At 35.0% G+C, this 13,313-nt stretch overlaps 1 protein-coding gene across 1 annotated transcript; it reads right to left on the reverse strand.

Moving 5' to 3' along the window:
* Positions 1-7,401: 7,401 nt before the first annotated feature.
* On the reverse strand, positions 7,402-9,376 carry LOC116202007 (anthocyanidin 3-O-glucosyltransferase 5-like). Its single transcript, XM_031533514.1, has one exon. It carries the CDS (start codon positions 9,342-9,344, stop codon positions 7,797-7,799), a length of 1,548 nt encoding a protein of 515 aa, XP_031389374.1. The 5' UTR covers positions 9,345-9,376; the 3' UTR covers positions 7,402-7,796.
* Positions 9,377-13,313: the final 3,937 nt, after the last annotated feature.

Here is a 13,313-nt window from a genome sequence, read left to right on the forward strand (position 1 = left end):
TCTCTCCCCTCACTCCATGTGCACAACTATACCTACTCGTTAATCAATTAGGTAACATCTGTTTGTTACTTCATTTCTTCATCAATTAGTTTTGTTCCCTAGATATTATGTATTTTTTTAATGAAATTAGATAGATATTATGCATGTAATTATCATTAATATTACTTTAAATATTAAAATATTATGATTAATTAAATCTGCAGTCCGACCCATCAAACCCCCGGTTGAATCAATAAATTCATGAATCTATATTCTATTTGATTTGACATCTGATCCGGTTTTGATAACACTGATTTAAAATGAGGATCAAAACTTTTCTCTGACATGACATTTGAATAGATGGAAACAGTAAAATAACCAAACATACAGAACGAAAACAAAAAAAAAAAAGGAAAAAGGGCTAAAACAGAAAGTAAGTAAAATTACTAAATGAAAACCCAAAGAACATGTGGGATTAAAATAGAAAGCTTTCAAAGATAGTGGGATAAAAGTATATTTTTTCCTAGCATTAGTAGCATTATAAGTTGCCTATGTTTTTTATATATAAATATCAATATATATATATATATATATATCTTGGTTGCGTTTATGTTCATGGGATCGGATCTTGCCAGCGTATCTTGTTCAGATCATATATTTTCTCATCAATATGAAATATCTTGAAAATTGAGAGAAAAAAATGAGAATATAGAGCGATGGCGTACGTTATCGCTTAGTAATCAAGAAATTTTAAATTTGATACTCAGTGCGACTATTCGTACTTTTTTATTGGCTATTAAGATTTTTATCTCATTATACTATATTCATAAATTTATTTTATAACCGAAAAATATTTGACGATATGTTAAATTCGGCAAGTGGACCTATTTGCCATATTTAACATGCCGTCAGATTTCTTCTTTTCAAGTAAGAAAAAGTATATTTTATTTTCTTCTTTTCAAGTAAGAAAAGTACATTTTATTAAAAAGGATATGATGTAGTGTTATAATGGTTGGAAAGAGATTTTAGATTTAATTTTCATCAATATGATTATCTATATTATGTTATTTTTTCAGTTATAAATGAAGTTTATTGTTCTACGATAAGAATGAGAAATAAAGCGAAATAGAGAGACACATAAGTTTATATGAAGTTTGAACCCATGATTTCTTAATTTCGAGTCAACACTTTGTGTATATTGTACTAAAACACCTTCCTCAGTATTATTTATTTTACTATTATTTTTTATGCTATCTATGTTCCTCCCATTAATTTGCTCATAAGGAAAAGATTGAAATGCAGTTTAACCATTCAATATAGATTGATTTAAGTGATTTGATGTTTATTCCTCTTAAGTAAAGTTTCGAATTTGAATATTGTAAATGGAGAAAATTCACACTGAGAGAATTTTACCCTTTAGTGGATCGATCTAATTCGAACTACATTAATTAGGGTCAATTAAGTTTCCAAATACTAGATTACGCAACAAAAAAAAATGCACTTTTTTTTCGATATGTACCCTGGTATCCATAACCCAATGAGATCTGACTAATCCAGTCGGAAGATCGAGTATTAAAGGTTATTCTCCCTCCCAACAAGTGTGCTTTCCGAGGTTCAAATTTGTGTTCTCCTCCTTACGCGGGTAAGCTGCTTACCACTCAACTAACACTTTTGACCTGTAAGACATCAACTAACTTACAGGACAATTAACATAATTAAGCTCAATTAGAGGAAGGGGTGTTGCTATTAGTGCAAAGATAGAGTACGCGAACACTAACTCGTATGGTATTAGAAAATTTTTTATTTTTACTCTACTCTACTCTACTCAACTTTGATTTTACTTATTTTCAATTTAATAACACAATATTACTTTTTACTTTTTCTTCAATTTTTTAACTATTAAATTTAATTTTTAATAATAAATTCTCTCAATTATTCATTATTTTTTTTCACAATTCAACATCACAATCATTACTTTCTATCAATTATTTATTACTTTTTTCACAATTCAATAACATAACCATTACTTTTTCTCAACTATTCATTACTTTTTCACTTTTTTCTCATAATTCAATAACACAATCATTACAAATCAATTAAAACCAAAACTCAACTTTATTCAACTCTAAAATCAAACACATTCATTATTAAGCTTTTTTTTTTCGTGTACTGTTTGTAGAAATCATATGATTAAAGCGAGTGGTTCCCCCTGCTAAACACAGTGTGGTGGGACAATCAATGTCGAATTGCTCGGGCAACGGAAGACTAGGCTGGAAGATACGTCTCCTGCATCCAATTGTTCATCCAAAGCATATAAGGTGCATCAGTACACATTGGGAAATTAAACCATGTCGGATATACATAGCAATCACAAGGGTAGAAAATAAACGGAACATGTTATTCAAAAACGCACTTATCAATACTGCTTACTAAAAATAAGAGGATGCAGTACAATGACGTACATCGGTAATTAAGAAGTTTTATATTCAATACTCAATGGAATCACTGTACCCTATTAGTATTTTTATTTTTTATACTAAGTCCATGAGTCTCCTTTATTAAAAAAAAACTACGCACTTGGGACTACTCGTACCCCATCATTAGCTATTATGATTTTGTTATTAGGCCAACAGGCCTTCATTAAAACCGAAAAAAAAAAACGGCGCGTGACGATACTAACTTCAATACAACATCTGAACATGTAACTAGTAGTTCTTCAATCATTTTTTTTTAAAAATATTCTTAACTAATAACCGGAAAAACAGTATATTATATTCATGCTTCACTGCATCTCGGGTCTCCTATGATCTGATCAGTTGCTCAGCCTGATTGCATGTGGCTCGTTCATCCGACTGCTAGTGAGCTGGACGTTCGATTTCTCCGTATTTTTTTTTCTAGTCGGTTCTTCTAGCAGCCTCACCTTACAATCTTCCTTCAGTTTACAAAGCCATTCGTATGAAGAGCCATTTTTGCACAAGGCCTCTTGTGCACTCTTCTAGAGGTCCTTCACCTTCTTCCTAATGGCATTGCCCTCTTCGTTGACCATAACTCTCCTCACCAAGCGTCGCATCTCCTCCCTCCCAACCGTCTTCTTGGACGGCAGCACCTTCGGGCGGATGGCCACCCTAATCTCTTCTGCTAGCAACGTCGCGTTCATCCTCTGCTCAGCATATAATGGTCAGCCTATCATGGGCACGGGCGGAGCCAATGTAATCCCAGGGGGGGCAATTGCCCCCCCTGAGATTCTCCCAAATCCTCCACCACACGTTAAAATATTTTCCTTACCAATTCATTTCTTTTCTTTTGGCCCCCCTGACCAACTCATTTCTTTTCTTTTGCCCCCCTAGATTCTCCTAAATCCCCCATCACATATTAAAATATTCCCCTTACCAACTCATTTCTTTTCTTTTCTTTTTCCTTCCCTAGGCTTTCGGTTTCAGTTTCTTCTGCAGGTAGCACCGTAGTAGGTTGAAGATGGCCATGCTTTGCAATCCTACAAACGCAACGTCAACTTATCTACCTTCTCCTCTCTGCTTCTGATCTTTGCTTCTTTCGGATCCTCATGCCAACACATGCAATCAGAGGTCCATGCCTTGCAAACTGCTCTCCCTCTCTCTCGATATGTCCTGCACCCTCTACAATAACCTCTCACTGAGTACTTTTTTTGTGTTTTTTGTGGAGGTAAGGCTTCATGTTTGGAAGAGAATCAGCTCGCAAGTCGCAAGGAGCTTGGGGACTTGATCGAAGACCTTCGCCAATCGCCGGAGGGTAACCAATCTACTGATCCATTTTCTGGTTTTTTAGTTCATTGTTTTGATCCGCATTTCTTATGCAATTGATGCTACACATGCCTGAATCCTTAACCTCCGGTGGTGCAAATTGATCATGCATGCGGAAATATCCTTTTGACAGTTTTGGATTGTTTAGCACTACCTCCGAGTCTCCGACACGGTTTGTGTCGCACTTGATTTATGTCTATGCATTAGCATGTATGGTCAGAGACTCAGCATCGTGCCTTTCAATCAATAATACTTCCATTGTTTGCCCCGTTGATGCACAGTTAATATACCTATTGTATGTAGTCTTTTGCTCTATAGTGGAAAAGGCTTAGATTCTGTTTATTATCTCGAAGATAATAATTGAAAATTGTTTGTCGAATTTCGCGGCTGAGATACACGAGTCGTCATTCTTATCAGCATACCTAGACTGTGGAATCCTATTTTCAACATGGAGTGAATTTTTCAACACAAGTATAAACTATTCTTCTTGGCAGAATGTTCGCAATTCCAGCTATAGATTTTGCCTCGTGATAAGCGGTGTCTAAGTGTCTTGAATCATTGAGTCATTACATAAGTATTGAGAGCTATGATTTGGTTATAAAATGTGATTCAAATTGCACTATTTTACTTTATTACTATTCTGTATTGGTATGTTTGATATCGCTTAATTCATGTTTGAAATTTTAGAGTTCAGACATGGAGCATAATTATTTAATCTCTGGAGTGAGTTCGGACATTTGATATTTTTTGTAACACTGACAATGAAAGAATCTTGAATAACTTTCAGATTATGAGAACTCAAAATGAATATTTATAATTATTTAATTTTTAATTTAATGGACTTCATATTTCTCTATCGGTAATATATATTTAATACAATTTCATATATACGTCTATTTTCGTTTTATATTTGCCTCCCGACATAATTTCCTGGCTTCGCCCCTGATCATGGGCATCCCGCTCAAAATGCTCTCCGATATAGGAATACATTCGAATATCGGGCAGTGTGTCAGTGACCAGAAAGGTTTTGGTTGACGCCAGCATGCACATATTAATCCATCTCTCTACCACACGTTGCACGAACGCAGCAGTGGGTGTCCAACTTTCAAGGCGTTGGTCCTATCCCTATGATCCATCACCATCTGTCATTTTCTGCCGTACGTTATCATTGTTCTTCCGCATGCTTCCACGTAGATCTGTCAATTTGGATTCCTTCAGAATAACGACGAAGTTGGTCCGTCGGTTCATAGTCGAAAAACCCAAGAAGATGCGATTATTTAGTTGCAACTTACACGGACATCTTCTAGATTAACATATTAAACACGTACTTGATATTATTTTCGGCTCATACTCCGAGTATGTATAAACATATATACATATATACAAAAGACAAGAGAATTAGGATAAAAGTGAAAAATAAATAAATATTGAGCATCAAAAGAAATTTATTTTATTAAGTCAATAAAGTCAATGAGGTGAAGTGTCTATTTTAGATAAGATTGGAATGAAATGTGGGAGAAAAATGCATTTTACTATTAAAAAGTTAAAGAAGTCATGTGTAATGTGCAATGAAGAAAAAAGAGAATTAGAACAAAATGGAAAAAGCATTTAAAGTGAGGATCAAAACTTGACTTTCCTCTTATATGACATTTGAATAGAGGGAAACAGTAAAATAAGCAAATATACATAATGGAGACTAACAAAAAAAAATTTACATTGATGGTTCAAAAAGTTTTATAAATATTTTAGTATGATATAAAAAATTAATTTTGCTACTTAATGGTACAAAATATTTTAAACTTATTTCAGTATAGTATAAACCGTCATCTCGTCATTGACGTCGTCAAGCTGTCCTTTACAAGATCTGTAAATTTTGCACCATCATGTAATTTACGTAAAACATTTTATACTATTAAGTTGTAACTTCAAAATATTCCATCATGTAATGTCTCACAAAAATCTGTTTTGCACCATCAACGTCAGCTTGACGGTGTCAATAGCGAGATAACGGTTTGTACTATACTGAAACAATTTTGAAATATTTTATATCATCAAGTAAAAAAAAACTTTTCGTACTATATTGAAATATTTATAAAATTTTTTGGACCATCAATGTAATTTATAAAAAAAAAAAAGGAAAAAGGGCTCAAACAGAAAGTAAGTAAAATTACTGAATGAAAACCAAAAGAACACGTGGGATTAAAATAGAAAGTTTCAAAGATAGTGGAATAAAAGTATATTTTTTTCCTAACATCAGTAGCATTATAAGTTGTCTATGTTTTGTATTATATAAATATCAAATATATATATATATATATATATATATATATATCTTGGTTGCGTTTAAGTTCATGGGATCGGATCTTGCAAGCTTATCTTGCTCAGATCATATATTTTCTCATCAATATTAAATATCTTGAAAATTGTGAGAAAAATACATCAATACGATGAAAAGAGAATATAGCGCAATAGCGAATGTTCTCGCTTTGTAATCAAGAGAGTCTTAATTCGATATCCAGTGTGACTATTCGTGATCATTTATTAGCTATTATAAATTTTATTTCATTGCGCTAAGCCCCTCCTTCGTAACCGAAAAAATTCGACGATAGTTAAATTCGCCAAGTTGATCTATTTGTTGAATTTAATATGCTGTTAGATTTCCTTTTCAAGTAAGAAAAAGTATATTTTATTTTCTTCTTTTCAACTAAGAAAAGTATATTTTATTAAAAAGTGATATGATGTAGTGATATAATTGTTGGAAATAGATTTTAGATTTAATTTTTATCAATAGGATTATCTGTATTATATATTTTTTTTCAGTCATATATGAGGCTATCGCTCTACAACAAGAATGAGAAATAAAGTGAAATAGAATGAGACATGTAAGTTCACGTGAAGTTTGAATCTTTGATCTCTTAATTTTGAATCAACACTTTGTGTGTACTATGCTAAAACCCCTTTCTCTATATTATTTATTTTACATATTATTTTTTTATTCTGAATCTATGTTCCTCCCATTAATTTAAACATTGAAATGCGGTTTAACCAATCAATATATGTTGATTTAAGTGATTTGACGTTTATTTTCTTTAAATAAAGTCTCGATTTCGAGTATTGTGAAATGAGAAAATTCACACTGAGAAAGTTTTACCCTTTAGTGAACCGATTCAGTTCGAACTGCATTAACTGGGGCCGATTAAGTTTCTAAATACTATATTATGCAACGAACAAAAAGCACTTTGACCTGTAAGACTTCAACTAACTGAATGGACAATTAACATAATTAAGCTCAATTAGAGGAAGGGGTGTTACTATTAGTGCAAAGACAGAATACGTGGACACTAAAATCATTATGAATTTTTTTTTCGTGTACCGTTTGTAGAAATCGCATGATTAAAGCGAGTGGTTCCCCCTGCTAAACACAGTGCGGAGGGACAATCGATGTCGAATTGTTTGGGCAACGGAAGACTGGGCTGGAAGATACGTCTCCTGCATCCAATTGTTCATCTAAAGCATATAAGGCGCATCAGTACACATTGGGAAATTATACCATGTAGGATATACATAGCAATCACAAAGGTAGAAAATATACTCAACATGTTATTCAAAATACAGCTTAAAAAAAATGCAGCATAGTGACACATATCGGTAACTAAGAAGTTTCATATTCGATATTCAATGGGATCACTATATCCTATTAGCATTTTTATTTTTTTATACTAAGTTTATAAATCTTCCTTATAATAAAAAAAACTACATACATGGGACTATTCGTGCCCATTTATTAGCTATTATAATTTTTATTTCATTATACTACGCCTCCATTAAAACCTAAAAAAAAAAATACTGCATTTGACGATACTAACTTCAATACAACATTTGAACATATAACTGGTAGTTCTTCAGTCTTTTTTTTTTAAAATTCTTAACTAATTACCCGAAAAACAGTAAATTATATTCATGCTTCACCGCATCCTGGGTCTCCTATGATCTGATCAGTTGCTCAGCCCGATTGCATGGGGCTCGTTCATCCGACTGCTAGTGAACTGGACGTTCGATTTCTCCGTGTTTTTTTCCAGTCGGCTCTTCTAGCAGCCTCACCTTACAGTCTTCCTTCAGTTTACAAAGCCATTCGTATGAAGAGCCATCTTTGCACAAGGCCTCTTGTGCACCCTCCTGTAGGTCCTTCACCTTCTTCCTAATGGCATTGCCCTCTTCGTCGACCATAACTCTCCTCACCAAGCATCGTATCTCCTCCCTCCCAACTATCTTCTTGGACGGCAGCACCTTCGGGCGGATGGCCACCCCGATCTCTTCTGCTAGCAACGTCGCGTTCATCCTCTGCTCGGCATATAATGGCCAGCCTATCATGGGCACCCCGTTCAAAATGCTCTCCAAGGTTGAGCTCCAGCCACAATGAGACAGGAACCCTCCGACCGCCCGGTGGGCCAGGACGTTTACCTGCGGGGCCCAGTTTGGAATTAGTAGTCCGATTCCTTGGGTACGCCCGAAGAACCCGTCTGGTAGGAAACTCAACATGTCCAACGATCCATTTCCCGAGTCGAAGTACGACCCGTCGCCGGATTTTATGGTAGGGGCGCGCAAAACCCATATAAATCTTTGTCGACTCAACTCCAATCCCCAAGCCACCTCAGTCAACTGATCGGCCGAGAGGGTTCCGCCACTCCCGAACGACACAAAGATCACTGACTCACTTGGCTGTCTGTCAAGCCAGTTGAACAGCTGGGTATCGGGACTGACCGGTTCAGGGGGCCTGATCAACGGCCCAATTGGATATATTGGCACCCTACCGATCCCGCCCAGTAGCCCTTCATCTCTCAGTGCCGCAAGCATCTCGGGTTGCAAATCCTCCCAGATATTCAACAAAATCCCATCTCCCATCGGCAACTTGGTAGCAATCCTCAAGAACTCGTGATACTGCTGATTGGAACGATCAAGCATGGGATCGATCACGTCCTCGGGACGAACTGCTGTGCAACCGGGGATCTCCAATGGCATGGGTTGGTCCACATATTCCCCCTCCACCAATTTATCCAAGGTTTGACAGAATAACGTTAAAGCCAGTAACCATGCATTGGTCGCTACATACACAAACTTAGGGATCCTCAACTCATCCCCTATGATCAAATGCTCAGCCGAAAACAAGTCGACGATGAGAACGTCCGGGCGGACTGCCAGGGCAGAGAGCGCGGCCCTGAAAGCAGGCCGTGCCTCGCGCATCATCACGCACAGCCTGGTAACCACTTTGGCCTCGGGGCCCACGAGGCCAGAGATGTCCGCCGGTGGCAGCTGGATGATGTCAAAGAGATTTGGGTTCATGGCGGCTTCAATGATCTTGTTCTCGGAGGCAGTAGGCTGGGAGGCAGCGCCTGCGACGTAGACCGTGACGGAGAAGCCATGGTGAGTGACGAGGCGCTTCCCAAGCTCGACGATGGGGATGACATGGCCAATCCCGGGGCTCGAGAGAAGGACAGCGTGGAGCTTTTGACTGGAAGGGGTTTCCATCAGGTAAGAGAAATACAGTCTACTCGTGAAACGGCCGGAGAGATTATATAATGGTTGCATGCGCAGTTATGGGAACGACTGCAAAAAGGAGACCTCGCCTCGTCATACATATTAAGGTCATCTTGAATACAAGTCCACTATTACGTCCGAGAAAAATAAAAAGATAAAAAGAAGTACACTAAAGTCTCCAAGTAAATAATTAGAATAGTCGGACGAATCATAATAAAATTCAAGTGAAACCCACTTTTGACCCGAAATCGTGGGGCAACAAATTCAGATTGATCCAACTAAAGTCTTCAAGTAAATAATTTAGAATGGCCGGACGAATCATAATAAAATTTAAGTGAAACTCACTTTTGACCCGAAATCGAGAGACAACAAATTCAGATTGATCTAATATTTCTTTTTCCTATGTGCCTCCCTCGTACCTAAAACTAATTAATAATCATTGCATGAATATTAGTTCTACAATGGTATAAATGAAAAGTTGCAACTTGTAAGGAATGGTATTTAGTACAGTACAATAAGCAGCCATATTACGTTTTGTTTGGAAATTGAGTGTGGTTGAATTCCAATTCTAAGGCTTCGTTTGGTTTCTGAATTTAATTTTAGAATCACAATTCTAATTTAACTCTACCCACTACAAAATAAAATAACTCATACAAATTCAAAGAATGGGTCCCATTTATACTACTTTTTTACATAACAAAACAAAATAATTCATACAAAATCAAAGGGTGATTCCATTTATACCACTCTTTTTCAAAATCAAAATCTGATTTTAAAATTCTACTATGAAACCAAATGCAGCATAAATAATTATATTTATTTGAAATTGTAATGATTGTGTTGTTGAATTATGGAAAAAAAAAGTAATAAATAGTTGAGAGAAAGTAATGTTTATGTTGTTATATAGTGAAAAATATAATGAATAGTTGAGAGATGTAGTATTAAAAATTAAATTGAATAATAGTTAAGATAAAAAAATTTTAAAAAAAAGAAAAAAGTAATAATTATGTTGTTGAATTGAAGATAAATTGAGTTAAAAGACTGATACATTTTAGGGTTACAAAAGCATACGATCATTGGTGATATCACTGGGTTCTTCATATCCCTCGACGTTTATAGGCCCCGTTTGATTACCCAAAAAAAGAGCATGCGATCTGGTTTAATAAAAGCCGAGAAAGTTATTATAATCATATTTGCTAATTTAATTTATATTGATGAAGACTATTATTTGTCAGGATAATGATGGTGTCACTTTCATGCAATTCCCTCCGCAAACTCGTACTCATATAAATCAATTAGCCACGGAAGTCAACAAGTTTACGGAAGAACTGAAGTTTAAAAGAATATAGATATTGATAATAGAGTTAAAATTTTTTTTTTAAAAAAAAGAAGAAGTTAACATATAACGGGCCGTTTGGATTCGGAGTTAAAGTCAACGAAACTTTAACTTTAACTTTAACTGAGGAAGAAGACAAGGGTTTGTGGGCTCACCAGTTTGACTTTAAATAAAATAAATGAATGTAGTAGATAATTGTGTAAAATGAGATTGTGTGTTTGAATAAGATATGGGACCCACCAATTTGACTTTTCAAATGTGTGTTTTGTTGTGTAGTGTAGAGTTAAAGTTAAAGTTAAAATCATGGTGATTTTAACTTCGAATCCAAACAGGGCTAACTTTTTGTGTGCGCCTCTTGTACTAAAGAGTAGACTTAAAAAAAGGGCCAAATTTAATCTTAATAAAAATATTGTAAACGACTTATTGACAGTACCTTAAATTGATATTCAAATGATAATAGTTTCAGCTCGAAAAACTAAAATGCAGAAGAAACAGAATATGGTAAAATTCGGGGTCCATCTATGCAATCAAGTTGATGAGGAAAAGGCACACCGTCCCTGCAGCAATTAAAGGTCCAGCCGACATTTTTTGTTTTGTAAAACTCATATTTCAAAACATAAGTCTCGATTTCTTTCTCTATGCATGTGTTTTGTCTTTGTCCTTGTATAATATTCTACACATGTGACGGGAATAATGTGGTCTTTTTTCTTGATGCTACTTTGACAAGTAAAACCCTCCACATGCTGTCGGAAATTGATTGAGGAGGCAGGTTATCGTGTAATCCGAAGGCCCATCAATGTCGGGGCTGCTCTCGCGAGAGATTGGGAGGTCATCCTGCAACCTGTTCATGGATAAGGCAATTCCGATATCCATTGTTTTGTTATGTGAGCGATTTCACACCCCCCGAGCATCCATTTTTTTACATCTATTCTTAACAATCTTGACAATTTTATATTAAGAGATTTAACTGGAACTACTATACCCCATCTTTATTCTATTTTATCAAGACTACTAGACCCTGTCTTTGTTCTGTTTTTTTTTTTGACAGTATTCAGTTACTCTATTGGAAAAAAAAAACCTCTTATTTTTTTCAATTACAATGGAGACCCGTTGGTTTAGTGCAATGAAATAAAATAACAGCTAATAATTGGGCAATGTAGTCCTATTTAGTATTGAAACTGCAATATCTTGGTTGTCAAGCGAGAGCGCATTCCACTGTGTTACATCATCTTTGATAACACTCCAAATGTTTTTTTTTTGAGTTACAATGGAGACCCATAGGCTTAGTGTAATAGATATAAATCATAATAGCTAATAAAATGACATGAGTAATTCCACTGACTATCTAACGTACAACCTCTTGATTGGGTGGTGGTGGCCAGTAGTTTGGGTGTTCCCACCCTCAGCCACCCAATCCTTTTTTTAAAAAAAATTATAATTTCTATTGAATTTAAGTATGCAATATTTTTTCACTGTGTATCACTTGATATTCGATTTAGTTTTGAGCGAAATCGACCCATTAAAGAATAAATTTCTCCCGATCATCCTCAACCACCCATCCTTCTTCATAATTCTTTTACAATTTTTATTGATTTTATGTATATATATATATATATATTTTCCCAAATGTGTGCTACTTGATATTTAGAAGTTCACTAGGTCCAACTAATTTAGGTTCGAGCGAGATCGACCCACTAAGTGATAAATTTCATATAATAATGAATTTTTTCCAATAATAAAACTCGCACCTGATGCCTTACCCAAGGATAACAAGCGCCAACTCATATAAAACTAATACATGTTGATAAAAAGCCTACTTTAATTTGTTGCCAATTTAAATAGTCTCTTTTTATTTGTCATTTCATAGATTCGAGTAAGGTCAACCCACAATGGGACAAACCTCTCATGATCAAGTATTTTCTCAAATCACAAGATTCACATGCGAGACCTAACCTAAGAATAACAAACGCCGACTCACCTAAAATCAATCTGCTTTGATAAAAAAAACACAAAGTCTATTTTAATTCCTCATCAATTTAAATTGTCTCTTTTAATTTGTGACGTTAGAAATGTTTTTACTTTTAGGGTAAATGCAATGTTAGATTAAGATATTAACTGACACTAATTCTTTTTTAATATTAACTTGGCACTGGCCATGGTGTGCTTTTAATAAATGCTGAACCTACTGCAAGAAAGTTAGCTCACCTAAAATAGCGAACAAGGCCTATTATATTGCAATCACGATACTCTAATTAAAAATATTGAATATTCAATTAATATGATCAGAGAGAAATATTAGCTTTTATACCATATAAAATAGTAACCAGTATAATCTTTTGAAAATTCTAGATCATCAATTATTATCAATTGAGTGTTCTTAATTTTTACGCATAAGTAGTTTGAATTAGTTATAGTTATAATTTACATCAGTTATTATACAAACTACTTTCACAAATAATAAAATTCATTAAAATTTTCCTAGTCAGGGGCATCGTGCGGGTGAAACACCCTATTACTAACAATTAAGGCCGGTCCATGGGATGGAGGTGGCGAGTGGGTGGGTTATTCCCACCTGCAAGCACCATTCCCTAATTTATTATTGATTATTTTTAAAAAAATATATTTTTTTCTTAATTTCTTCATTTCACTGTAAAATATGGGACAAAATATATATTTGAGTAGAC

The sequence above is a fragment of the Punica granatum genome, chromosome 3, assembly GCF_007655135.1.
Source record: "Punica granatum isolate Tunisia-2019 chromosome 3, ASM765513v2, whole genome shotgun sequence".
NCBI classification, from domain to species: domain Eukaryota; kingdom Viridiplantae; phylum Streptophyta; class Magnoliopsida; order Myrtales; family Lythraceae; genus Punica; species Punica granatum.